Source organism: Pseudophryne corroboree, chromosome 2 (assembly GCF_028390025.1).
Source record: "Pseudophryne corroboree isolate aPseCor3 chromosome 2, aPseCor3.hap2, whole genome shotgun sequence".
In the NCBI taxonomy this organism is placed as follows: Eukaryota; Metazoa; Chordata; class Amphibia; order Anura; family Myobatrachidae; genus Pseudophryne; species Pseudophryne corroboree.
The window spans coordinates 1,013,308,777-1,013,335,169 of NC_086445.1; the positions used below are offsets into that span (position 1 = coordinate 1,013,308,777).

Consider the following 26,393-nt stretch of genomic DNA (forward strand, 5'->3'; position numbering starts at 1 on the left):
AGGATTGACTTGCCTGCACGGTCTATCTTTTCTTGCGATGCCAACCTGGCGGGACCGCGCATCGGGATCGCAAGATGACTTTCACCTTGCGATCTGCACTAACTTTTCTTGTGATTTTGACTATATAGTCAAAATCGAAAGAAAATATCTGTGTACACACCCTTAGACTGTATTTTATGAGGGTAAAACCTGTCTATGTTGCAATAATGTGTTTTGTTTTCTTACAGATACTCCGTATAACCGGCTCATAACAATCACTGGAGTCTCCGTACAGACAGCATCCTGGTTCTGTGTGTTTTTTTTTTTCTTTTCTTCTGATCTATAAATGTAATTTTTTAATAAACTAGAGTTGTCCTTATTGCTTATTGAGTTTTAGAATAAAAATTGTGATTAATTTCTAAGCGTTACAGCATTATATGTAATATCCATGTTTTGTAGTTATACTGTATATGTGGATTTCCTTATCAATACATTGATTCCCAACATGCTTCACCCCACTCATCACATTTGTATAATCAAATGTATAAACAAGTCCTTAATGCACTCTTCTGGCTCTGTGCTTTATTCCATACCATAAACACATCTGACTTCTGCAAGACTCTAAGGGTGTGTACACACTGAGATATTTTCTTTAGATTTTGACTATTTAGTCAAAATCACAAGAATAGCTAGTGCAGATCGCAAGGTGAAAGTCACCTTGCGATCCCGATGCCTGATCGGTGTACTATCTAGTTCAGGCATATCTAAACTGCGGCCCTCCAGCTGGTGAGAAACTACACATCCCAGCATGCCCAGACCCAGCTTTAGCATCCACTGGCAGCAAAACTGTGTCAGGGCATGCTGGGATATATAGTTTCACAACTGGAGGGGCTGCAGTTTGGACATGCCTGATCTAGTTCATCTCGCATGTCAATGACCTCTCACATAAGCCAAAATCATAAGGACACATAGTCCAGATCTCAAGAAAAGTTAGTCAAAATCAGTGGTGCTGGGCTCTGGGAAGTTCAAGGGAAATCGCAAGTGACAATCTGGCATAGCAAGGATCTCGCCGTTTGTACACACCCTAACTTACTGCTTACTAATTCACCTCCTGGACACTCTCTCGCCCTCTGATTAAGCTTCCTTAAAATAAATACGAAGGTCAAACAACTGACAAATGACACAAAGCATTGGATAGGCACAATTAAAGAATTGCTGGTATATTGACTTGGGTGCCACAAGACGTTTTAGTTGCAATCACTACACATTGGGCACATGTGATTCTATAACAGTCAAATAAATAGGAGACAAAGGGCCGAATTCAGATTTGGTTGCTGTTTTATGCGTTCACACGCAGCATATGCAAGTGTGCGAACAGAAAGAAACACGTCTATTACGTACTAATTCACAAAACGTGCAGCTGTGCACAAAAGAGGTGTTTACTACTTAACATTGTACAGGAGCGATACATTTGCATAGTTGCGAATTGATCTTCCTGCATCATGAAGCTTGTCGTACATTGGGGGGTCATTCCGAGTTGTTCGCTCGTTGCCAATTTTGGCAACAGAGCGATTAAGGCAAAAATGCGCATGCGCTAAGTAATTTAGCTCAAAACTTAGTAGATTTATTCACGTCTGAACGAAGAATTTTCATTGCTGAAGTGATTGACAGGAAGTGGGTGTTTCTGGGCGGAAACTGACCGTTATCTGGGAGCTTGCGGAAAAACGCAGGCGTGCCAGGATAAAACATGGGAGTGTCTTGAGAAACAGGGGAGTGGCTGGCTGAACGCAGGGCATGTTTGTGACGTCAAAACCAGGAACGAAACGGGCGGAACTGATCGCAGTGTAGAAGTAAGTCTCGAGCTACTCAAACTGCTAAAAAAAATTCTATTCGCAATTCTGCTAATATTTCGTTCGCTATTCTGCTAAACTAAGATACACTCCCAGAGGGCAGCGGCCTAGCGTGTGCAATGCTGCTAAAATCTGCTACTGAGCGAACAACTCGGAATGACCCCCATTGTTTGCAAATTTATGCAATACACATCGCACAATTTTTTTTATTTTTTTTTTTTTTTTTTAATAGGGTGATTGGTTCAATAAACTTAAGGATTCAAAATGTTGAACAATTAAGTGATCAAACACTGCAAATTGAAGAGTTTGACAATGTAATTGTTCAATAACAATCGGCAATTAAGGCAACAAACCTTTCATCAAAATATGTTCTATCTGCACAATACACTCAATACTATTTTAAAATACTATCTTTAAAATATAAGTATTTTATAATAGTGAGGTTAACCCCAAAACAAGGAAAGACCCATAAATGAAATGAAGTTAAAAGATAGATATATACAGGGAAAAAAACAGAGGCTAGATGACATAGAAAAAGTATTTAGGTTTAATAAACACCACACAATAGCTACATTTTAAAAGTTTACTTTTTGAAACAACGAAAAATAAACATTTTATTTTGTAAAAAAAATGTATTAATTGTAGTAAATTCTGGACATTGTCCAGCGGGGCCAGAATGTGTGCCTGCATGGCCAGTAGTTGCATTTGGATGGCCTGGTTTTGATCTCCAACCTCAGGGTCTGTTTATAAGAGGGGAAGAATGTGAAAAATAAAAATTGCAAACATAACATATTCAGAAAAACCTCATCACTAGAACTGATTTAGAATGCAACTAAAAGCTGATTTCAAACACCGCCATTTGTGTGTGTATTAACTCTGTTGGTCTTCATAAATGCTACTGCTTTTTTACCAATAAAAAACTTACGCACATCTACAAACCATTATTTGCATATTTATTTCATAAATAAACATATTTCCCCTTCTCTAGTAAAAACAGCCAACTCCCATCTACACTATGCATCGGTCATCTTCATGTATCACTTAAAAAAAAAAAAAAAAAATAGTTGCAGGAGTTTGTTGGCCCACTACCCATCCTATGTAATGGCCTCCCACACATCATAAGACTGTCATGTTGGCTTAATTTTTGCCTTCATACCCTGTAAATTAAGCTAATCAGACAAGGCTAATAAATCCAACAACACACACGACTTTCAAAATATTTCGTTACAATGACATCATGAATGTCTCTACAATGTTTTTGGACCACTATGATATCAGTGGCAAGCACAGGATTTTTAGAGGGGTCTTTCCAAATGCATTTCACACTCTCTGTGGAACCTTGGAGCAAGTACGGGAGTCTGGGGGAGCAGTAGAAGAACCTAGTAATAACACTGGACATTAATGTAAACATTGGACTTTTTATATACTGGATAGTGTATGGAAAACACCTAATATTTAACTAGGTTATAGGCTGTATAAAATATTTAAATAAGATAAGTGGTCAGGAAAAGGTTAAACATATCAAAATAAATACACAAACCTAACAACCAGTACTGCACTTTGTAAGCACACATTCTCCCACCTTATGGTAAGACTCCTGTCTTTTCTTCCTGGTAGCTACTCGCTGGTCCAGCTCACTGCAAATTGGTAGAAGTTGCTATCACTCTATCCCTTAAAATGCATGATTTGGTTGCAGCTCTTGTAATAGTATTATATACCATTGCAATTGTTGCCATAATTTAAGCCATTTGCCAAGAGGAAGGGGGTTTCTGTGCAACCAGAAACCACCTGCCCCCTGCATTTGCCTATGTACTGGCCCTGTCTCGTATGCTGCAAAAATTCTGGGGTGCAGTATAATAAATGTAGACTGGCCCTGTCTTGTATGCTGTCATTTGGGTTTGCTGTGAAAATCAATGTACACTGGCACTCTTGTATGCTGTAAAAATACAGGGGTGCTGTTAAAATAAAAGTACACTAGCCCTGTATGCTGTAAAAATAAAGGGGTGTTATGAAAAAAAAACACAGGGGTTGCGATGTAAAGGCCTTACCGTCACAACACTGTATGGGAAGAGGAGGCTCCTACCATCATTTGCAAGCCCTCTGCAAGTGCTGGTAGAAGCACTGCCAGTCCAGTCGCTGATATTGAGATTGAGGATATCGCTGTAGAAGTACACCAGGATGAGGTGGATATGGGTGTAGCTGGCGCTGCGGAGGAAGTTGACTATGAGGATTCTGATGGTGATGTAGTTTGCATGAATAAGGTACCAGTGGAGACAGTTGTCCATGGGATGTAAAAGCCCATTGTCATGCCTGGGCAAAATACCAAAAAAGCTGCCTCTTTGGTGTGGAATTATTTCTCCACAAATGTGGACAACAAGTGTCAAGCCATCTGTTGCCATTGTCAATCCATAATAAGTAGGGGTAAGGACATTAACCACCTAGGAACAGCCTCCCTTATATGTCACCTGCAGCGCATTCATCATAAGTCATTGTCAAGTTTAGAAACTTTGGGTAATCGCATAAGCAGTCCACTGACACCTAAATGATGTGATTTTGTTTGAATATTATTTCTCTGTGAGGATGTAGGGCAGTGGTGGCCAACCTGTGGCTCTATCTTTATTCAAATGTGGCTCCCAACACTCTAAATCATGTGACCACAACAGATACAGAAACTGCTGCACTCCAGCCTGACATGCAGCAGCACTACAGAGACTGAAAACTGAAGGAGTCCGATACTAGAGGTGAGACACCCACAAGCAAACAGAGAACACATTAGGGACTGCTGCAATGGCATTAGTTGATGGGGGAGCTGTAGTGATACATGAGGGTGTGCTAGAGTGACACATGGCAGAGCTGGCTGGAGAGACACAGGAGGGCCTGGCAGGGGGTGGTCTTCAGTATGCCGGCTGTCGGGATCCCGGCGCGCAGTATACCGGCGCCGGGATCCCGACAGCCGGCATACCGACACTTATTCTCCCTCGTGGGGGTCCACGACCCCCCTGGAGGGAGAATAAAATAGCATAGCGCGCCACCGTACCCGTAGCGTGGCAAGCGCAGCGAGCCCGCAAGGGGCTCATTTGCGCTCGCCACACTGTCGGTAAGCCGGCGGTCGGGCTCCCGGCGCTGGTATGCTGGTTGCCGGGAGCCCGACCGATGGCAATCCGTAGTGAACCCCTGGCAGGAGTGACGTGGGAGGGTGCTGGAAGTAGTGACACATGGGAGACCAGGCTGGAGTGACATAGGAGGGTGCTAGTAGGAGTGACACATGGAAGAGCTGGCTGGAGTGACAGGAGGATGTTGGCAGGAGTGACACATGGGAGAGCTGGCTGGAGAGACAAAGGAGGGTCCTAGCAGGAGTGACTCGGGAGGGTGCTGGAAGTAGTGACACATGGGAGAGCTGGATGGAGTGACACAGCAGGGTCTTGGCAGTAGTGACACATTGGTGACTTGGCTGGAGTGACATAGGAGGGTGCTAGCAGGAGTGACACATGGAAGAGCTGGCTGGAGTGACAGGAGGGTCTTGGCAGTAGTGACGCATGGGAGAGGTGGATGGAGTGACATGGGAGAGCTGGCTGGAGTGACATGGGAGAGCTGGCTGGAGTGACATAGGAGGGTGCTAGCAGGAGTGACACATGGGAGACCTGGCTGGAGTGACACAGCAGGGTCTTGGCAGTAGTGACACATGGGAGAGCTGGCTGGAGTGACTGGAGGATGTTGGCAGTAGTGACACATGGGAGACCTGGCTGTAGTGACAGGAGGATGTTGGCAGTAGTGACACATGGGAGAGCTGGCTGGAGTGACAGGAGGGTCTTGGCAGTAGTGACACATGGGAGACCTTGCTGGAGTGATACAGCAGGGTCTTGGCAGTAGTGACACATGGGAGACCTGGCTGGAGTGACATAGGAGGGTGCTAGCAGGAGTGTCACATGGGGAGCTGGTTGGAGTGACACATGGGGGAGCTGAAGTTTATTATGTGAATCTGGCTTTTTCAATTGTTTTATGTGAAAGTGGCTTTTTTAATGGATCTGGCTTAGAAAAATAATTTTATGTCGTTCTGGCTTTTTCAATGTATTTTATACCAGGGGTGTGGTCTAGCAGGCACAAAGCCACATTCCATTTTTGCATGTGCGCCATCGGCTCGATGTCGGCTATTTGATGTACCTAACAAGGTTTTTTTGGCTCTTTGCCACTGACTGGTTGGCCACCCCTGATGTAGGTGGTCATTCCGAGTTGATTGCAGCGATTCATCGCATCGCAAGCAGCATGATTTAGCCACATGTGCAAAAACCACAATGCGCATGTGTAAAGTGAGCTGTGCGACGAATGTGCAGAAATGCAAACGCTTTTTGTGTTCGCAGTGGTCCAATCACAGAGGCGTGTTGAATGTGGTGCGAGGGCATGGCTTCGCTTACTCGCAAAAGGAGGCGTGGAGGTGGGTGTCTACTGTGGGAATGTGCTATGGGTAGCAGGTGTGGTTTTTGCCCCGCTGCAAAGCTGATACACAACAAGCGTTTGCAGCACAGGAGTAGGTTTTGAGCTACGTAGAGCAAGCAAACTCATGCTACAAGTGGCTGACAGGGTGTAGCTAGCTAATAAAAAGCAGCTGGTGATCAGCAAATGGCTCAACACTGCAAATGTAGCTGACTCACGCTCACAGACGGTATGTGCATTTAAACTCCTAGGAAATGTAAAAGTAAAAACATATTTAAAAATAGGAGACACTAACAAGCATCACACATTATAAAATGTATGTGTATTTGCTATGTTCTATATGTCTGCTTTGTATAGAACTGATAATGTCTATTTATCATAATAGAATTAGGGAGTCTCCGTTGCAATGATATTCAGCATATAGAATTTATTATGAAATAAGAGGCCACGCCCATTATTCTGCGCAGAGGAGCGTAACCCAAGACTAGGGAAGCCAATCCCGGGCCAATTTTTCAATCCCGGGTATCGGGATTGAAAAATGGCCAATCCTGGGATACCCGGGATTGGCCTTTAGATAGGTGGCCACCCTCTCGCCCCACCCCGCCCGTCCCGCACATATAACTTACCATATACCGAGGGCGGGCGGGAGGGGATCATCCCTTCATTGCTGCTGGCGGCTCCTGACAGCGCAGCGTGACCTCTCATGCTGCGCTGGGGACCCGGAAGGAGGAAGCCGGGCAGCGTCTGAGCGTCCTGTGGACGCTCAACGCTGATCCCTCAATCCCCGGGATTGGAGCTTCCAATCCCGGGATTGAATCCCGGCCATTTTTGGGCCTAAATACCGGGATCCCGCCGATCCTGATCCCGGGATTGGCCACCCTACCCAAGACAGACTAAATCAATTATACCTGTGCCTTCAGGGCATTCAGGCTTACATTATATGGTACATGATTATACAATAATTCATAACTGATCAATGGGGCATCTAGTACATCTAGATCGCATGGGGAACATAGATTGGTTGATGGTGAATAATCGGAAGTGCCAAATATGGTCAGCTGAGCTAATTGTAATGGCTGATATTCTCCTGAAGATGGCAGACTGGCTCCATGAGTCTTGGATCTCCCATTCACATCAATTGGGCTTCTCAGTAGGCCTTGTCAGCAAAAGGTCTTTCTTGTTCATAATGGCATGTTGTTTGTCCAAAGCAAAGGTCTATCATGTCCTCTTTCTCCTGACATAAAAACCTCATAAAATGTCATTAAGTTCTGGTTATCTAAATACAAGGGTCTCTATTTAGACACGTATGCTCTTAGTCAGAAGCTAGGACAAAGGTGATAGAAAACCTCACTTCAGGAGAACTGACTATTATGGAAATTAAAATACTAGTTACAGATACTTAACTGTAAGTTTAAAAGCACAATTTCTGAGGCAATACATATGTAGATTTGATTTTTCTTCATCATTCCTGCATTTTGTTTAATCTCTAAATACAACATATAATTAATCAAATATTCATCATATTCAAATACATTTTCCCCAAATGAGCAGTATTGTGAGATATGAGATAGAAAAAGGAAAACCAGTTCTCTGGATGCAATCGCTGGCACAAGTCCATTGAGTATCGATGCGAAAAGTCTCAACCCTCCAGAAAACTTGGACAGATAATAGAAATGAAAGAGGTAGTGACAGGATATGTTCTTTTCTTCTTCAACCTAGCTAAAGGTTGAGGTTCCATCTTCTTGCTACTGTATATGTGGGTACATGGAGCAGTAATGTGTAAGCACCTATTAAGGGCATAGGCGTGTGCAGCACATTTTATTAGGGGGTGCACCGTTGGAGGGGCGTGTCTAGCACCATTTATTGATGGTCAATGCAATATAAAATATCCACCTTTGTACCAATCCTAAAAATGCAGATACATTATCAGATGTGGTGTGCACCAAACAAACACCCCTGATGGCACTCACTGCAATTACACTGCTCCTCCTCAGCCTGGTCTGGCTCCCCCTCTCTTTCCCCTGCAAGCTGCAGCAGCTTACTTACAAGTCAGTCACTCACTGACACTGACAGTCGCAGACTAGTACTGCTGCTGCTGGAAAAACAAGAGACGTGTCAATGCTGCTGCCCACCGCTGGCCAGTACTGAATTTGTCTTCCTAAGAGGAACGCTGGCTGCATGCTGATCCTCATCATTGGCTGGCATTGGCATAGCATAGAAGGAGAGAGGTGAGCGTGTGGCTGGTATGACAGGTGGGCATGCGAGCAGCATGATGTAATCACATCACATCACGCTGTTTTTGAACATGGAGGTGGAGCCGGGAGTATGAAAGCCGGTGACAGTGGCACCCTTGATTAACCTAGGTGTCCGGTCAGTAATGCAGTCCTGGCAGGGTGCAGCGCAGAGGGGACTGTAATCAGCCTGCTCGGCGATCACTGCATCAAGCATGTGAGATCAGGGTGCCAGATATTAGGGGGTGCCTGTGCGCACCAGGAACCCCCCCTGCGCACACCTATGTTGTGTATATTAAATGTAGACCAATGCTGTATATTAGATTTAAACTAATAGCTTAATAATGCCTGTGTACTGTTTATAGCTCCACCTAATTGAGAGACAACTATTTTATAAGCTTAAACAACCTTAAAATACATAGACAAATAAAATATATAATTTATCTTGTCACATGCAAGAATAGCAGCAGCCTCTGTACTACTTACACACTGGGACAGGACCAAGGAGAACTTTCTGTTTGCGTCTTTCTCTAGACCCAAATGCTCACATTAAATAACAGGTTACACAGGACCCAGACACCCAGGTGGGAGGAGGAGAAGCTGTGATCCTGGGTCTCTTACAGCTCCTCCCCCCCTCCCATCTCTTATCTGGTTGTAAAGCTCCATCAGTAGCTCATAAAACCTGATACTCCTGTGTCTGTCTGCACTGCATACTGTCCTCATGTTCTGTCTGCCTCGTTCTGATGCTGCACAAGAGAGAGAGCTAGTTATTTCATTGTGCTCAAGCCGGGGGCCCCCCTGACAGATAGGGGCCTGGGGTAGAGTTTGCCCTGCATCCCTCCCCACCTTTTCTGGTTATAACTATTACTTACTTGACGATATCACCTCCATCTTCAGGAGGACAAGCACGTTGAGTCTTCTATCTGGCCAACCTCACCTCTATTTCATGTAGCTGTCAATAGCAGTTTTATCAGGAGTACCAACAATGTTATTTGCTGTGCATTGGATTTGTGATCTACCAGTTGGAACCGGCTACAAAAGACTGAGGGCCTGATTATGGAACGCACACAAGCTCACATGCAGCTGCATCTAGCAATGGTTAGACAACTGCGCAGTTGTCAATGGGCTGCAGATACATTTTCAATCGCTTAAGTGTAACTGTGTGGCAATGGTGAATCTCCATATGTAAGAAACGTACCACAGGTGGGGCATAACCATGTAGTCAGAGTTACTGTCTATTCTGTGCTGTGAGTATACACGGTGCACACCGAATTCAGTCACATCTGCTGCACTTAGCATTGGGTAGGTGTAATTACTGATGATATTGATGAAAGCTGCTCTCACAGACGGACAACTGGGGGTGCTGTGATTGCATACAATGTACACCTGCATCAGATTACAGGAATGTAGTTATATTATCATTTACTTTGCTGCAGCCATCCAGAAATGTGTTCACATTACATGCAACTCAGAATCAGGCCCTGAAGCAGCTCACTCCTCAATGATAGAGATGCTGCAGTAAAGATGTTAGATACACTGTATTAGAAAGTGTATCCAGTAAACAGTATGTAGAATATTGGCTACATATGTACAACGACTCGTACGATATATCGGTCACACCGGACAATGTGTGCGGGAGATATTGTATATGGTGCATGCTCCCACGGGTTGTATACAACGTCAGATATCTTTTGTTCTGCACTTGAGAGCAGAAGATAGCTAACAGGCCTGCATGCTCTGGGATGTGGGTGGATGCGGTCACAGACGATACATTGTACAGTGTGTATGTACTGACGATATATTGCATCTGCCAGACATCGGACAGTGGTGGTCATTCGCAGCTGTGTGAACGGGTCGGTTCTGTGCATGCGCGGCGGCAGCAATGCACAGGCGCGTCCTTGTCCAGCGACAGCCATCGCTGGGCAATGACAAGAAGACTGAAGAAAGCGATCACTGCCATGATCGCAAGAAGATTGACAGGAGGAAGGCGTTCCGGTGCGTCAACTGACCGTTTTCTGGGAGAGGTGCGGCAAATGCAGTCATGTCCAGGCGTTTGGAGGGCGGATGTCTGACGTCAATTCCGGGACCTGCAACGCTGGATTGATCGCACAGGGTAAGTAACTCTTACCCTGGTCTTGTTCTACACAAAACTTTTTTTTGCAAAGCAGGGCTGCACAAGCGATCGCAGCCTTGCTATGCAAAAATACACTCCCCCATAGGCGTCGTCTAGTTGATTGCACGGGCTGCAAAAAGTTGCTACGTGCAATCAACTCGGAATGACCCACAGTGTGTACCCAGCCGTAGGCAATGATTCTGGGTGGAGAGAAAAGCAAAAAAGAGCAAGTAAGTTTGCATCTTTGCAAAACCATGCTGCACTGCAGGTGGGACAGACGTAACATGCAGAGAGAGTTAGATTTGGGAGGTGGAATGTCCTAGCATAACTTTAAATTGCAGTGTAATAACTCAGCAGTGCAGCATTTGTGGCTCAACGCATACCTTCCAACATGACCCATTCCATTAGGTACAAAATGCTCTGTTCCTGGACTTACATCTTAATTCTTTTTATTTTTTAATTTTTATTAATATTTTCAAGTATACAAACAGCAAATAGTAATATCAGAGATATTACAGCAAAAAGTTCACAAAGACATGAACATTAACAAGATTTGTAAAGGGAATGCTGCCTTTCTACTAGCATAAAAAAGGCAGAAAATGGAAGAGGGAGAGGAAAGATAAAGAACAGGAAAGAGAAAACTGAGAGAACAGGAGTAAAGTTACTCCCAAGATAGAGGAGGGGGGGGGGGGGGGGGGGCGGAAGGGTATCCCAAGAAGAAAGATTTAGAGGGAAGGGGGGGGGGGGGGGGGGTTTCTATCCTCCCAACTCAGGGAGCCCTGACGTAACATTAGCAGAGGACTGCATGAATTTAATAGAAAATGAGGTTTTATCTTTTAAAGGGAAGATTTATAATGGCCAAGATTAGGACAAAAGGGTAGATCTTCGCCAAGAATAATGCTAGCAGCCTCCACCACTTTGTGCCAATATGGTTGAAGAAGAGAGCATTCCCACCATATATGTAGGGGGTGCCCACCGCTATCCCACATCGCAAACATGTGTTGGGTACTCCGGGATAGATTTTCGTGAGCAGATTCGGGCATCTATACCACCTTGTGAGTACTTTGTAGTGAGTCTCCAAACCAAGACATTTGTTAGTTAAGGAGAAAGTATTATTATAGATATCTTCCCAATCATCTGTAGTTACTAAACCCACGAGATCAAGTTCCCAATTCTTGACGTATTTAGGTTGGGAAGAAAATCTGTGGTCTATTATCCATTTATAAAATGTAGAAAGGGTATGTCTGGGATGTGTTTGGGAGAGACACAGCTGCTCAAATGAAGTCATAGCTCGTTTACCCTTCCCAGAAGAGCAAAAAGCCACTAGGTAATGTTTAATTTGGAGATATCTCCATATTTCTTTGTGTGGTAGATTCCATTTCACCTGCAATTCGGGAAAGGGTATTATACCAGACGCGTCCAGCAGCTGATCTACTCTCAGGATGCCTCTTTCCCGCCATAGACAAAACGACAAGGGGTGGCAGCCTGGGGGAAACTCAGGATTCCCAAACAATGGTGAGAGTGGAGAAGGGGGCGCAGAAACATGTGGTAGGGTACGTAAAAGGTGCCAAAACATAAAAATAGGGCCAGCTAGTGGGTGCAGCACCCAGGGGAATTTTGGAGAGCCAAGGGGAGTCCGAGCTAAGGGAGGGGAGAGAGGCCAATTCAATGTCTACCCATTGTTTCCTGTGGAGTTCATGACTCCACTCCATTACTCTCGTAAGGAGTACTGCTTGGTAGCATGAGAAAAAGTGGGGAAGTTGGAGTCCTCCTTGGTGTTTTTGTCTAAAAAGAATGTCATGCTTAAATCGTGGTTTGCGTCCCGCCCAAATGTAGTCTCTAATCTTATGTTGTAGTGAGGTAAACCATGATCAGGGGATAGCGATGGGCAGCGTTTGCCGCAGGTAAAGGATTCTGGGTAAGATATTCATCTTAATGACTCCTATTCTACCTATCCATGAAATATTTTTCCCACCCCATTTGGTAAGGTCAGATTGGAGTTTGGATAAGAGTGGGGGGAAATTTGAGTGGTAAATCTGAGAAAGATCACTATGGAGGATCACCCCTAAATATTTTAATTGTGTTGGATGCCATGCAAAGGGTGAAATGGATTGGAGAACTTGAAGAGTCGTCTGATCCAATGTTAAATTCAATGTCGTGGACTTGTGCAAGTTAATTTTGAAATTGGAGAGAGTGCCAAAACGCTTAAATTCTTTAAGGAGATTAGGTATGGAGGTCAGAGGGTTAGATATCACTGCGAGGAGATCATCAGCAAACAAGGCGAGTTTATATTCTTTCCCTCCCACCTGCAATCCTGTGATGTTCACGTTCTGATGAATGGCCCTCGCTAAGGCCTCCATTCATAGTACAAAAATAAGTGGTGACAAAGGACAGCCCTGACGAGTGCCATTACATATCTGGAACGGGTCCGACAGCTCCCCATTTATACGGACACGAGCCGCGGGCCCAGAGCACAAGGCCCGAATTCTCTGGAAACCTATTCTGCCCAAGCCCAAATGTTTCACTACCCCCAACAGAAAATCCCAATCAACCCTGTTAAACGCTTTTTCCGCATCAGTAGAGAGGAGAATAGAAGGAGATTTGCAGGTTGAGGTGTAATAGATTAAGTCCAGGACCTTTGTGGTGTTATCTCTGGCCTCACAGCCCGGGACAAATCCCACGTGGTCCGAGTGCATTAGGCCTGGAAGAAAAAGTTTTAAGCGATTCGCCATTAATTTGGCGAAGAGCTTTAGGTCTACATTTAACAGGGAAATGGGCCTATAGCTGGAGCATTGGGACGGGTCCTTACCCTCTTTAGGGATCACCATAATGTGTGCAAGCATAGACTGGGGAGAGAAGGGGGACTGGTCCGAGACCTGATTAAAGGATCTAAGCATCAGTGGTAACAAAACATCTCCAAATGTCTTATAATATGCTAACGAGAAACCATCAGGGCCTGGACTCTTGCCATTAGGGGTTGTTTTAATAGCTTTCTCAAGCTCTGAAATAGTGTAGGGGGTCACAAGTGATTCGACTTCCTCTGGTGTAAGTGTGGGGAAATTAATTTCACGTAGGAACTCAGCAATAGAGGCCTTACGGGAGAGGTCAAGCCTGGCCTCAGTAGAACCTCTTAGATTCTATAACTCGGTGTAATAACTTTGGAAGGCTGCCGCTATCTCTGCCGTGGCATTCTGTGTTGTGCCAGTATGTGATTTAACTTTGGATATAAAAGATGCTGCCCGCTGAGCCTGGAGTGCCCATGCCAGCAGCTTCCCAGGCTTATTCCCCTATAGAAAATAACGACTACGGCATTTTCTCGCCTCCAATTTCAGTCTATGAGACATAAGCGAGTCCAGTTCCTTCCGAGCCAATAATAAAGGCTGAAGGGTATCATCTGACAAGGCGGATTTGTGGAGAAGTTCTAAGGCTTGAATTTTTGAATCAAAGCCACCCGTGCCGCCATGTGTTGTTTTTTTCCTTTGAGCCCCCAATTGTATGAGTTTGCCCCTTATGAAGCATTTGTAGGCCTCCAAGACTACCACTTTAGAGATCTTGGCAGTGTCGTTAATGGCAATATACTCAGTTATAGCTTCCCTAATCTGCTGCTTACAATAAGGATCCTGAAGGATCAGCTCGTTCAATCTCCACATGTAAGAATTTAGGAGTGGAGGGGACAAATGAAACCCCAAAGAAACTGGAGCATGATCAGCCCAGGATATGTTACCCACAGCAGAGACCTCATCCAAGTGTAAAAACCTATGAGGGATAAATAAGTAGTCAATCCTAGAGTAAGTGTTGTGCGGGCGTGAGTAGAAAGTGAAGTCACGAGTAGAGGGGTGTTGTAGCCTCCATACATCAATGAGTTGGAAGTTATGGAGAATTCTCCGGACCCTGCGATGGAGTTTATCAGAGTACCTGGGCCAGGGGTTAGAGGAGTCTAAACGAGGTTCTAGGGACCAATTTATGTCCCCACCAAAGAGCAAAATTCTGTTAATATGGGGCTGGGCTAGGGTAAGGACCCTTTCTAAAAAGGCCGGTTGTACCTTATTCGGGGCATAGATGTTTAGAAAGGTGAGAACCCTATTGGCCACATTGCAATTAATAAGCAGAGCCCTGACGGGAATAAGTTGATGGCATATAACATCAGCGAGGGCAACGTGTTTGGCAAACAATATTGCTACACCTAAGGTTTTACCTTCAGTATTATTAGAATAATAACCTGTAGGGAAGTCCCTATTCCTGAGAGAAGGGGCCGCCTACTCCTTAAAGTGAGTTTCTTGCACAAAGGCGACATCTGATTTCTCTGCCTTTAGTTCTCATAAGGCCCTTGACCGTCTCCCAGGAATGTTGAGTCCCCGGCGTTAATAGAAACCACCTTCAATAGCGCCATATATATGTTTCAAAAAGAAATAGTGAATCAAGCCTCATGAAGATTCCAAGAGCATTAAGTAGGAATCGGGCACAAGCGTATCCAGATAGGTCAGGAAGGGGGGAGAGAACCAGAAGGAAGAGAGATAAAAGAGAAGAAGAGGGCAGAAGAAGAACATCAGAACAAAAAGACATAACATTATAGAGCAATTGAACAAGAAACCATAGTGGTAACAAGACACCGCTCCCGGTTGTTCGAGCGGTAGAGACAGTAATCTCACTGATCGGTCCGGGACCAGACATCGCGGTGCAAATGGGGTAACAAGGGAGGAATGGATCCACCCTCCGACACAAACCACATATTGGCATACAGAAATAATAATAATAAAAAAAAAAACATTTAGCAACCACAGGAATGCAAAGACAACTTATCAATACAATGATAACAATACACAACCCAAACTATTGAGTAATACAATGTTCAGGCCCCTTGAGCAAAAGGCAACTATGAAAGAAAGAAAGAAAGAAAGAAAGAAAGAAAGAAAGAAAGAAAGAAAGAAAGAAAGAAAGAAAGAAAGAAAGAAAGAAAGAAAAAGAAAGAAAGAAACAGGGCCTGAGAGGCATTGCACCTTCCGACTGCATAGTTTCCTATTGGGGAAATCCATCCAGTGGACAACTGCCCCCACACACACACACACACACACACACACACAGAGTCCCCGCATGATGAAACAGCTGTCCGTGGGCCGATAAATCCCATGCATTAAGCAAAAGTTACAGATCAGATAGTGGGATAATCAGGTCTTTGAAGCCGGTGAGGAAGATGAAGAGGGCGGGGATGAGCAGTTCCACTTTTGCGATGCTGAGGGAGAGCCCGCTGTTTGAAAAGGAGGGTCAACCTGTGGGGGTTGAGGGGGGCGGATCCTCGAGCGTACGGATTGCCACTCAGGGGTCTGTACCGGATCAATTGACAGAGTGGAGCAGAAGAGAACGACATCCTCAGGGGTCTGAATCATGGCCGACTGACCCTCATTGGTGGCTATAATGCTGAAAGGGAATCCCCATCTAAACTCAGAATCAGTCTCTTAGGGCAGAGTTTCATTACAGTCCAGGGGGTATATTTACTAAAGGTTAATTTTGGTAAATTTTGGTCGATGTTGGTCAATTTCATGTCAAAATTAAACCCGGGCATAGGCGTGCGCAGCACATTTTATTAGGGGATGCACCGTTGGAGGGGTGTGTCTAGCACCGCCTTTTGGGCGTGTCTAGCACCATCCATTGACGGTCATCGTAATATAAAATATCCACCCTTGTGCCAATCCTAATAAAGCAGATACATTGTCAGATGTTGTGGTGTGCACCAAACAAACACCCCTAATGGCACTCACTGCAATTACACTGCTCCTCCTCAGCCTGGTCTGGCTCCTCCTCTCTTTCCCCTGCAAGCTGCAGCAGCTTACTTACAAGTCAGTCAATCACTGACACTGACAGTCGCAGACTAGTACTGCTGTCGTCAATGCTGCTGCCGGCCGCCTGCCAGTATTGAATTTGCCTTCCTAAGAGGAACGCTGACTGCATGCTGCTCCTAATCAGTGGCTGGCGTTGGCATAGCATAGAAGGAGAGAGGTGGGCATGTGGCGGGTGTGACGGGTGGCATCCTTGAGTAACCCAGGCATCCGGTCAGTAATGCAGTCCTGACAGGGTGCAGCGCAGAGGGGACAGTAATCAGCCTGCTAGGCGATCGCTGCATCAGGCAGGTGAGATCGGGGTGCCAGACATTGGGGGGTGCCTGTGCGCACCAGGCGCCCCCCCCCCCCCTGCGCACACCTATGAACCCAGGGGTCTATTTACTAAAGTTCAATTTTGGATGATTCCAGACTGATTTAAGATCGATCTTAATCAATGTTAAGCTTCCAAGGTTAAAACAAATATTTACGAATAGATGATTTTTTATATACATTTTTAAATATTAGTATGTGTGGGGGTTTTTTTCAACCTGGAAGCCCAACATCGATTAAGATCGGTCTGAAATCATCCAAAATGTAACTTTAGTAAATAGACCCCCAGGTTTTAAGGATAACCATGCTTGAGTCCAGATGGTTAATTCACATTGAACAAAGTACTAATTAAGTCACCTGTGCTCAAACATGGATATCCTTAAAACCTGGACTGTAATGACAGCATTTGAGAACTATTCCTTATGGTTTAATTTGGGCATTTAACCACTAACAATAAATCTACCTACAATATGTGGACTTATGCCTGTAACTGTTATTATTACAGTATTACACTAAAGTAATTTAAGTTGCAGAACCTTCTGTAAAAAGAAACATTAAGCTGCTGTAACTTCTGGATGCAGCAAATTTGATAGCTAATGGAAAAAACCATGTGCACTGCAGGGGGGGGGGGAGATATAACATTTGCAGAGTTAGATTTGGGTGGGTTTATTGTTTCTGTGCAGGGTAAATACTGGCTGCTTTATTTTTACCCTGAAATTTAGATTTTAGTTTGAACACACCCCACCCAAATCTAACTCTCTCTGCACATGTTACATCTGCCCCCCTGTAGTACACATGGTTTTTCCCATTAGCTAATAAATTTGCTGCTGCAATCAGATCCGAATTAGGCCCTGTGTATTTGGCACTATCAAGGGTTAGAGGCCTTGCAGTGGAGCGTCCAGCTTGCTTATCATGCATTGTAATGTTTCCTATGTCCTGGTACTGTGTGCTCTGCTCCATCCAAGTAAACCGCAATGCAGTGTGGACATCAAAGAGCATGAAGATTGCGGTTATCCCGGCATAAGTGATAAGGAATGCTATTCCAGAGGCTGCTGCTTTAATTCAAGTGTTCCTGGGGTTAAATGGTGTTTTTATCCCCAAAGCACAGGTAGAGTATAGAGTGCAGTGGTAGAGTGGGAGGGTATCTGTTCAGATGGTCGACCATGTTATGGATGACCACTATTGGTCGACTTTGACAAGGATGCATGGTCGACACATGAAAAGGACGACGTGAGTTTTTTAACGTTTTTTTTTTTTTTTCTTTTGGGGAACTTTTCCATACTTTGCGATCCATGTGGACTACGATTGGAACGGTAATCTGTGCTGAGTGAAGCGGTAGCGGAGCGAAGGCACCATGCCCGAAGCATGGCGAGTGAAGTGGTGCACTAATTGGGGTTCCCAGTCACTTTATGCAAAAAACTACACCAAAAAATGTTAAAAAAAACCTCATGTTGACCTTTTCATTTGTCGACTATATTTTCATGTCGACCATGTGTCCATGTCAACCATGTCAATGTCAACCAATAGTGGTCAACCATAACCTGGTCGACCATTCATACTAGAACCGAGTTGGAGCATGTAATACTATTGATTAGATTTGATGGTGCACAAACGTGAATTAGCTCCATAGCTCTAAGAGTTTCTCTTGTGTATCCCTTATTCTTGGTCATGGTCACACCGTATATAAGAAATTGTCATTGTTTAAGTGGAAATTTCCTGTTATCAGCTGTTGTACATAGTTTAACTGTTCCTTTAGAAAAAAAAAAATTATACTTTGATTTTTAACACCGCAGAAGAGAACCCAAATGATCAGTTGACTGAAGGAGCTAAATTGCCCCATTTTATTAAAAGGAAACATTAAGCTGCTGTAACTTCTGGCTGTTTCCTTACTGCATCAACAGCAAGTGACAAGAAAAAATGTAACGTGGAACCGTACAACAGAAGGGATTGCGGCTACCCCACAATAAGTGCTGCGGAATGTAAGGAGAGGAATTGTTGCTTTGACTCCAGCATTCCCGGGGTTAACTGGTGTTTCTTCTCCAAGTCACAAGGTACGGAGCTGCTGTATAATTACTCACAAGTCATTATAGTTATATGATGCTCACACCTCTTAAACTGGATACACTCACAAGTGCCCTACACACTTACAGATTATCTGTCCAATCTTTTCTAGTTGAAACAAATCTGGTAGTTTATGGGAGTAAATTTCATTTGACCATTTGCTCCCAAACACTGGGAAAAAATACAAAAATGGTCATTCAGATAATTTGGTTGAGTCGGTTTCATTTAGCCAATTTATCTGAACTACCTTTATTTGTTTTCTGGACTTTAGGAGCAAATAGTTGATTTTCATTTGCTCACAGATATTAGCAGCTTTTTGTTCCAAACATCTAGATTGGACAGAAAATATTATAGTGCATCCAACTTAAATAGTAACATATAATAATTTATTGGACTCTACAGTCATGATGTACATGGGTGATAAAGGCTCCCAGGTACATAGATCCATCAGTAAAGCTGAGTGTGCACTATATAATTATCTGGCAGACCATCTGTCCAACACTGGCTGGTTGGAATGGAAATCTCGTATCTATGAGAGAAAATTATAATCAACCATTTACTCCCAAACACTAAAAAATGGACATTCAAACAATTTGGTTAAAATTTGGGTTTAACCAGTTTGATGGTATAATACTTGAAATGTAATTGACATTCGCTCCTATACATTACCAGATATACATTCCAACCATCCAGAGTGGATAGATAGCCTGCCAGATAATTGTATAGTGTATGCCCAGGATAACTGTCAGTTATGCTATTTCTTGTATGATGTCACACAAATGGGCGGGCAGATAGAGTAAGCACCGCCCACTCATGCATTGTTACCAACTGATGTGAAGTTCCTGGGGGTAATCTCAGTTATAAAGGAAAGTATCTGGAAATTGTTCTTCCTTTCTTTGTCCCTAGTTTAAAAAATAAAAAAAATTGATCAACTCCATGTATTCAGTATGATATCCCAGCTGATGGGATGCCAGCAGTCAGAATACCATTGCCAGCATACTGAGTGTAAATCCTGAGTGTTCCCCTCTCTCCTACACCCCAACACAAACCATCCCTTTCTGCAGCCTAACCTTATCCTTCTATCTTGGCGTCTGATGCGAACATCCCATCGATGGTGCCTAAACCTAATGTTTCCTTATGCGCAGCCTTATCCTAACCATCCCCCCATAGTAGAGATGAGCGGGTTCGGTTCTCTGAGAACCGAATCCTTCCGTACTTTGCCTTTTTTGAGTTTGGTTCCGAGCCAGGCTCGGGTTATCCCGCTTGACTCGCGAACGCGGCAAAACATCATCATCCCGCTGTCAGATTCTTGTGGGATTTGGATTCCATTTAAGGAGCCACGCGTTGTGGCCATTTTCACTCCAGTCTCAGGGAGTGTATTGAGATGACATGTCCTCAGTATGCAGTGTCTGTGTGGGGGCGGCAAAGTGGGGTTGCGAGTCTTGTGCTGTGCTGTCCAGTGTAGTCAGTGTTGGTGTCCTCTGCTGCCATATATCCAGTGGAGCTGTATAAAGTGGTATTGTGCTGCATTAGACCAGTGGTAGTGTCCTGTATCATCAGTCATTCCAGTGACGAGGCAGTCAGTGGTATACGCTGCTGCTTATGACAGTGTGAAGAGCGCCCGTAGGGTTGGATGAATCACCTAGTATTATAATGGCTCCAAATAAAAGGGTTGTTATCCAAATAAATTTTACAGGCTTTGCCGTGTGTGTGTGGTTTAGGGGTACGCTATCCTGTGCCACCAATATTGTGCGTGTATTACATCTGGGCAAATTCCAGCACGTCCCATGTTTGTGCCGCACACTTGTGTCACTTAGCTTAGTCATACAGCTACCTCATTGCACCTCTTTTACTACTTTGCATCATGTGCTGTTTGGGGCCTAGTTTTTTGAAGTGCCATCCTGTCTGCAATTGCAGTGCCACTCCTAGATGGGCCAGGTGTTTGTGCAGGACATTTGTGTCGCTTAGCTTAGTCATACAGCCACCTCGGTGCAACTTTTAAGCCTGAAAACAATATTGTGAGGTATTCAGAATAGACTGGAAATGAATGTTATTGTGGTTAATACCATAGGAGCAAAATGACCCCCACATTCTGTGATTTTAGCTGTGTTTACGTTTAAAAAAAAAAAAACACCCAGAGCAAAAACACAAAAGTAGAATTAGAACCAAAATACGAAAAGTGCCCGCCGCACACCTCTACCCCATAGGGCTTCAAACCTAACCTCCCACAGTGGCACTGAACCCCAATACCACCAGTGATGCCTAAACCCCCCTAGCCCTAAGCATAACCCTTCTGCTATATCTACAAATGGATTACCAGCTGTCAGCAATCTGACTGCAGAAATCCCAACAGCTGGAATCTTCACTGCATCCCAACTCCACAACAATTCCTCTTTCTGAATATGGAGTATAATTCTTAGTGTTCTTATTCTCTGTGGTAAGATGTATGGAAAAGAAGTATTTACATGTGAAAATATATAATTTAAGTGGGATTCATCAAACATTAGAGTTTTCTATGAATCTGGGACATGTTTGCAATGTTGCCAATTATGTATTTGGCACGGTCAAGGGTTAGAGTACTTGCAGTAGAGCTCCCAACTTGTCATGCATTGTAATATTTCCTAATGTCCTGATGTTGTGTGCTCTGCTCCATCCAGATAAACAGCAATGTAGTGTGGACATCACAGAGCGTGAAGATTGCGGTTATCCCGGGATAAGTGATAAGGAATGCTATTCCAGAGGCTGCTGCTTTAATTCAAGTGTTCCCGGGGTTAAATGGTGCTTTTACCCCAAAACCACAGGTAGAGTATAGAGTGCAGTGGAAGAATGTAGTCCTATTGATTATAAATTTGATGGCACACAAACATTAATTAGGCCTATAGCTTTAAGGCTGGGTACACAGTGTCCATTTTGCACCTGACAAATAGTACGAGCTGCCGGCTTTTTATTATCCTTTAATTATATGGCGCCACAAAAGATCCGTAGCGCCCCTTACACAGTACATAATGAAATGAGCAAACAAGATAACAGCACTTACAGTTCAAGACTATATAGGACAGGCATGGAAAACCAGGGGTTAGGTGCCATCAAAGGGAGTATGGAGTCTAAGTTAGAAAAGGAAAGGCACATGAGGAAAGAAGCGAGATTACAATCTAAAAGGTGAAGGGCTGACACAGAAGGGGTAGACAGTCGGCATAAAAAAGTATTGCGAGGAGAGTTGATTGGGTTTGGTGAAGATGTTGGTCTTTAGAGCCCATTTGAAGTTTTGTGGAGAGTCTGATGGGAAACATATGCAAAATCTTGTAGGTATGAGTGGGAGGAGGTAATAATTTTGGCAGATGAGGCAGCATGCATTCACAGATCAAAGAGGATGTACAGAGATGAGATCAGATGTAAGAAGTAGAAGTTTGGGTGAGGGCTTTGTAGGTGAGTGTGAGAAGCTAGAATTGGATTCTGAATGGGATTGGTAGCCAGTGGAGGTACTGCAAGAGGGGAGGTGGTAGATGTAGTACGTTTGAGGAAGATGCGATGGGCAGCCACATTGATTGGAGAGGCATCTTTCAGGGAGGCCAGGTAGGAGGAGATTACAGTAGTCCAATCTGGAGGTGACCAGTGAGGGGTTAAGGGTCTTAGTAACCTAATGGGTGAGAGAGGGCCTGATCCTTGATGGGTTTTTGAGATGAAAACAGCAGTTTTGTGAGAGGTGCAAAATGTGTGGTTTGAAGGATAGGGAGGCATCAAGGATTACTGCAAGACTGCGCACTTGGTGGCTAGAAGAGATTGTAGTTCCATCAATGTATAATGACATTGTGGGAGGGAAGATGATCAGCTCAGTCTTGGACATCTTAAGTTTAAGACTGTGCTGGGACATCCAGGAAGAGATAGCAGAGACAGTTGGAGATACGAGTGAGGAGAGGTCAGGGGAGGACAGGTAGATTTGAGTATCATCAGCTGTAGAGATGATGGTCAAAAGCTAATGAGGATGTGTGGAGAGAAAAGGAGAGGCCCAAGAACACCTACAGGTAGAGGTGGTGTGTGTGTGGAGGTGGAGTCATGAGAGGAGACAGAAGGAACGGTCAGAAAGAAAGGAGAGAGCAGGATCGTGCAGACCGAGGGAGTAAAGGATTTGCCGGAGGAGAAGGTTGTCCACTGTCAAAAGCAGCGGAGAGGTCAAGGAGAATAGTCAGAGTAGTGGCCGTTAGATTTAGCAGCAAGGAGGTAATTGCAAACTTTTTAGGGCAGTTTCAGTGGAGTGCATAGGACAGAAATCAGACTGGAAAGGGTTAAGCAGTGAGTGGGAGGAAAGAGAGTGAGGTGGTTTTAGACAATATGCACAAGGAGTTTGGAGGCAAAAGGGAAAAGAGAGATTGGTCGGTAGTTGGAAAGAGTGGTAAGATCAAGGATAGGTGTTAAGAATAGGGGAGACAAGTGCATGCTTGAAGGCAGAGGAGGGTACAGTGGCTGATAGAGAGATTGAAGAAGAGAGGAAGCTGAGATGTGTAATGTTGGCAATTAAATATTTGGCACTGTGAAGGGTTAGAGTACTTGCAGTAGAGCTCCTAACTTATCATGCATTGTAATATTTCCTATTGTCCTGATGTTTACTCCGCTCCATACAGATAAAAAGCAATGTAGTGTGGACATCACAGAGCGTGAAGATTGCGGATTTCCCAGGATAAACGCTACGGAATGCTATTCCAGAGGCTGCTGCTTTAATTCAAGTGTTCCCGGGGGTAAATGGTGTTTTTACCCCAAAAGCACAGGTAGAGTATAGAGTGCAGTGGTAGAGTGGGAGCATGTAATGCTAATGATTAGACTTGATGGTGCACAAACATGAATTAGCCCCCTAGCTCTAAGACAGGCATATCCAAACTACGGCCCTCCAGCTGTTGTAAAACTACATATCCCAGCATGCCCTGACACGGTTTTGCTGTCAAGGAATGCAAAAGCTGTCAGGGCATGCTGGGATGTGTAGTTTCTCAACAGCTGGAGGGGTGCAGTTTGGACATGCCTGCTCTAAGTTTCTCCTGTGTATCCCTTATTCTTGGCCATGGTCACACAGTATACTGTATAAGAAAATGTCATTGTTTAAGTGGCTGATTTCCACTTAATCAGCTGTTGTACATAGTTTCTGTTCCTAAAAAAAAATAAAAAATAAAAAATGATACTTTGATTTTAACACAGCAGAACCCAAATGATCAGTTGACCGAAGGAGCTAAGGGGGTCATTCTGAGTTGATCGCTAGCTGTTGTTCGCAATGCAGCGTTCAGGCTAAAAATCTGCATTTCTGCGTATGGGGCACAGTGCACATGCGCGACATACTTTCACAAAAAACTATGCAGTTTCACGCAAGGCCGAGCGACTCTTTTCAGTCGCTCTGTTGAACGGTGAGTGACAGGAATGGGGCATTTCTGGGAGGTAAATTACCGTTTTCCGGGAGTGTGCTAAAAAACGCAGGCGTGTCAGATAAAAACGCAGGCGTGCCTGAGGAAACGGGGGAGTGGCTAGCCAAACGCAGGGCGTGTTTGTGACATCAAAACAGGAACTAAATAGACTAAAGTGATCGCAAGGAAGGAGTAGGTCTGCAGCCACTCTGAAACTGCATAAAAAAATTTCAGCATTGTTCTGCTAACCTTTCATTCACACTTCTGCTAAGATCCACTCCCAGAGGGAGGCAGCCTAGCGTGTGCACTGCTGCTAAAATCAGCTAGCGAGAGCAACTCGGAATGAGGGCCTAAATTGCACTGTGATCTAACTAAATTGCCCCCTTTTATTACAAAGAAACATTAAGCTGTTGTAACTTCTGAATGTTTCCTTACTGCATCAACAGCAAGTGACAAGAAACAATGTATCGTGGAACCGTACAGCAGAAGGGATTGCGGCTACCCCACAATAAGTGCTGCAGAATGTAAGGAGAGGAATTGTTGCTTTGACTCCAGCATTCCCGGGGTTAACTGGTGTTTCTTCTCCAAGTCACAAGGTATGGAGCTGCTGTATAGTTACTCACAAGTCATTATAGTTATATGACGCTCAAACCTCTTAAGCTGGATACACATAGAAGTGCCCTACACACTTACAGATTATCTGTCCAATCTTTTCTAGTTGTAATATTTTCTATTGTCCTACTCTTGTGTGCTCTGCTCCATCCAGATAAACAGCAATGTAGTGTGGACATCACAGAGCGGGAAGATTGCGGATTTCCTGGGATAAGTGATAAGGAATGCTATTCCAGAGGCTGCTGCTTTAATTCAAGTGTTCCCGGGGTTAAATGGTGTTTTTACCCCAAAAGCACAGGTAAAGTATAGAGTGCAGTGGTAGAGTGGGAGCATGTAGTGCTAATGATAACTGATTTGATGGTGCACAAACATGAATTATGCCCATAGTGGTAAGATTTGCTTGTGTATCCCTTATTCTTAGCCATGGCCAGACAGTATATAAGAAAATGTAATTGTTCAATTGGAAATTTCCTGTTATCAGCCGATGTTCAAAGTTTGTTCAACTGTTTGATTAACTGCTAATAAAAATAAATTATACTTTGTGATTTTAACACAGCTGAACCCAAATGATCTAAATGAGCTAAATTGCCCTGTGATAAGTAAGCACTAGGGCCATGTACGCTGCATTAACCATACTTCACTGAACAACATCTTCAACACAGGCAATTCTAATTACATGCAAGTAATAAAATCACATACTTTTACATATCCAGATGGTTATGCACAGTGGCGTCACAAGGGGGGTGCGGCCCGCTCCCGGGTGTCACCCGCCGAGGGGTGACGCCAAAATGCCGGCTCCTGCAGAGTGACAGAAGCCGAGTGCTGCACTGTTATATTATGTGCAGCACTCGGCTCCTGTCACTGTGTAGGAGCCAGCACTGCAGGGACAGCACCTCCCGGGAGTGAGCCCTCACCTCCCACCCCCCACCCCAGTGAAAAAAAAAACGGGTGTTGGGACACGAAGCCCCGCCCCTTTGCAAAGCCCCACCCCTTTGTGTGCCTGCAATAATCTAAAAATGGGCCCTGCCCGCGAAGCCCCGCCCCTCTGTTTAAGCCACACCCATTCCCGTGGAGCCCCACCCCCTTTATGCTTGTTGCCGCACCAGGTGTCAGAGGTGAGTGATGCCTCTGGTTATGCATCTGGGTCAGAGCCAGCCCTAACAAATTTGATGCCCTAGGCAAGATTTTGGCTGCTGTCCCCTAGCACTGCTGCTATTTCCACCTCTGACCCAGTAGCACCCTTCTCCCAGCAAAGCACCAATAACACAGCAGCACAGATCACCACAGCAGCAGCCAGCAACATCCATCACCCCTAAACCATAGCTATCCTCATTTTAATGTATTTGAAATTGGGACAGTGCACGCTGAAGGGACACGGGCCAAAAACTGTTCTTGCTGGGAGTAGGCATCCCCACACAACAGTACCCCCAATAAAAATGATACCACACACTAGTATGTTATTCAGTGTCCCTTATTCACGTTACGCCTCACAGTAGTACTCACCGTAATGCTTCTTGACATTATACCACACCATATCGCTCCTTACATTACATCACACAGTAGTTCCCATTATACACGTTACACCA

At 44.4% G+C, this 26,393-nt stretch overlaps 1 protein-coding gene across 50 annotated transcripts in view; it reads left to right on the top strand.

Moving 5' to 3' along the window:
* LOC135050271 (uncharacterized) overlaps positions 1-26,393 on the top strand; it is a 466,297-nt gene that overhangs the window by 49,449 nt on the left and 390,455 nt on the right. For 46 of the 50 annotated variants that reach the window (XM_063956613.1, XM_063956631.1, XM_063956611.1 and 43 more), the window contains 5 exons: positions 18,652-18,801; positions 21,469-21,612; positions 23,431-23,574; positions 24,642-24,791; positions 24,962-25,105. The exons of 1 other annotated variant lie outside the window; for it this stretch is intronic. In XM_063956613.1, coding sequence (XP_063812683.1) covers positions 18,652-18,801; positions 21,469-21,612; positions 23,431-23,574; positions 24,642-24,791; positions 24,962-25,105 — 732 coding nt within the window. The remainder of the gene's footprint in view (positions 1-18,651; positions 18,802-21,468; positions 21,613-23,430; positions 23,575-24,641; positions 24,792-24,961; positions 25,106-26,393) is intronic. 3 more of the 50 variants (XM_063956638.1, XM_063956658.1, XM_063956646.1) reach the window with 2 other exon arrangements.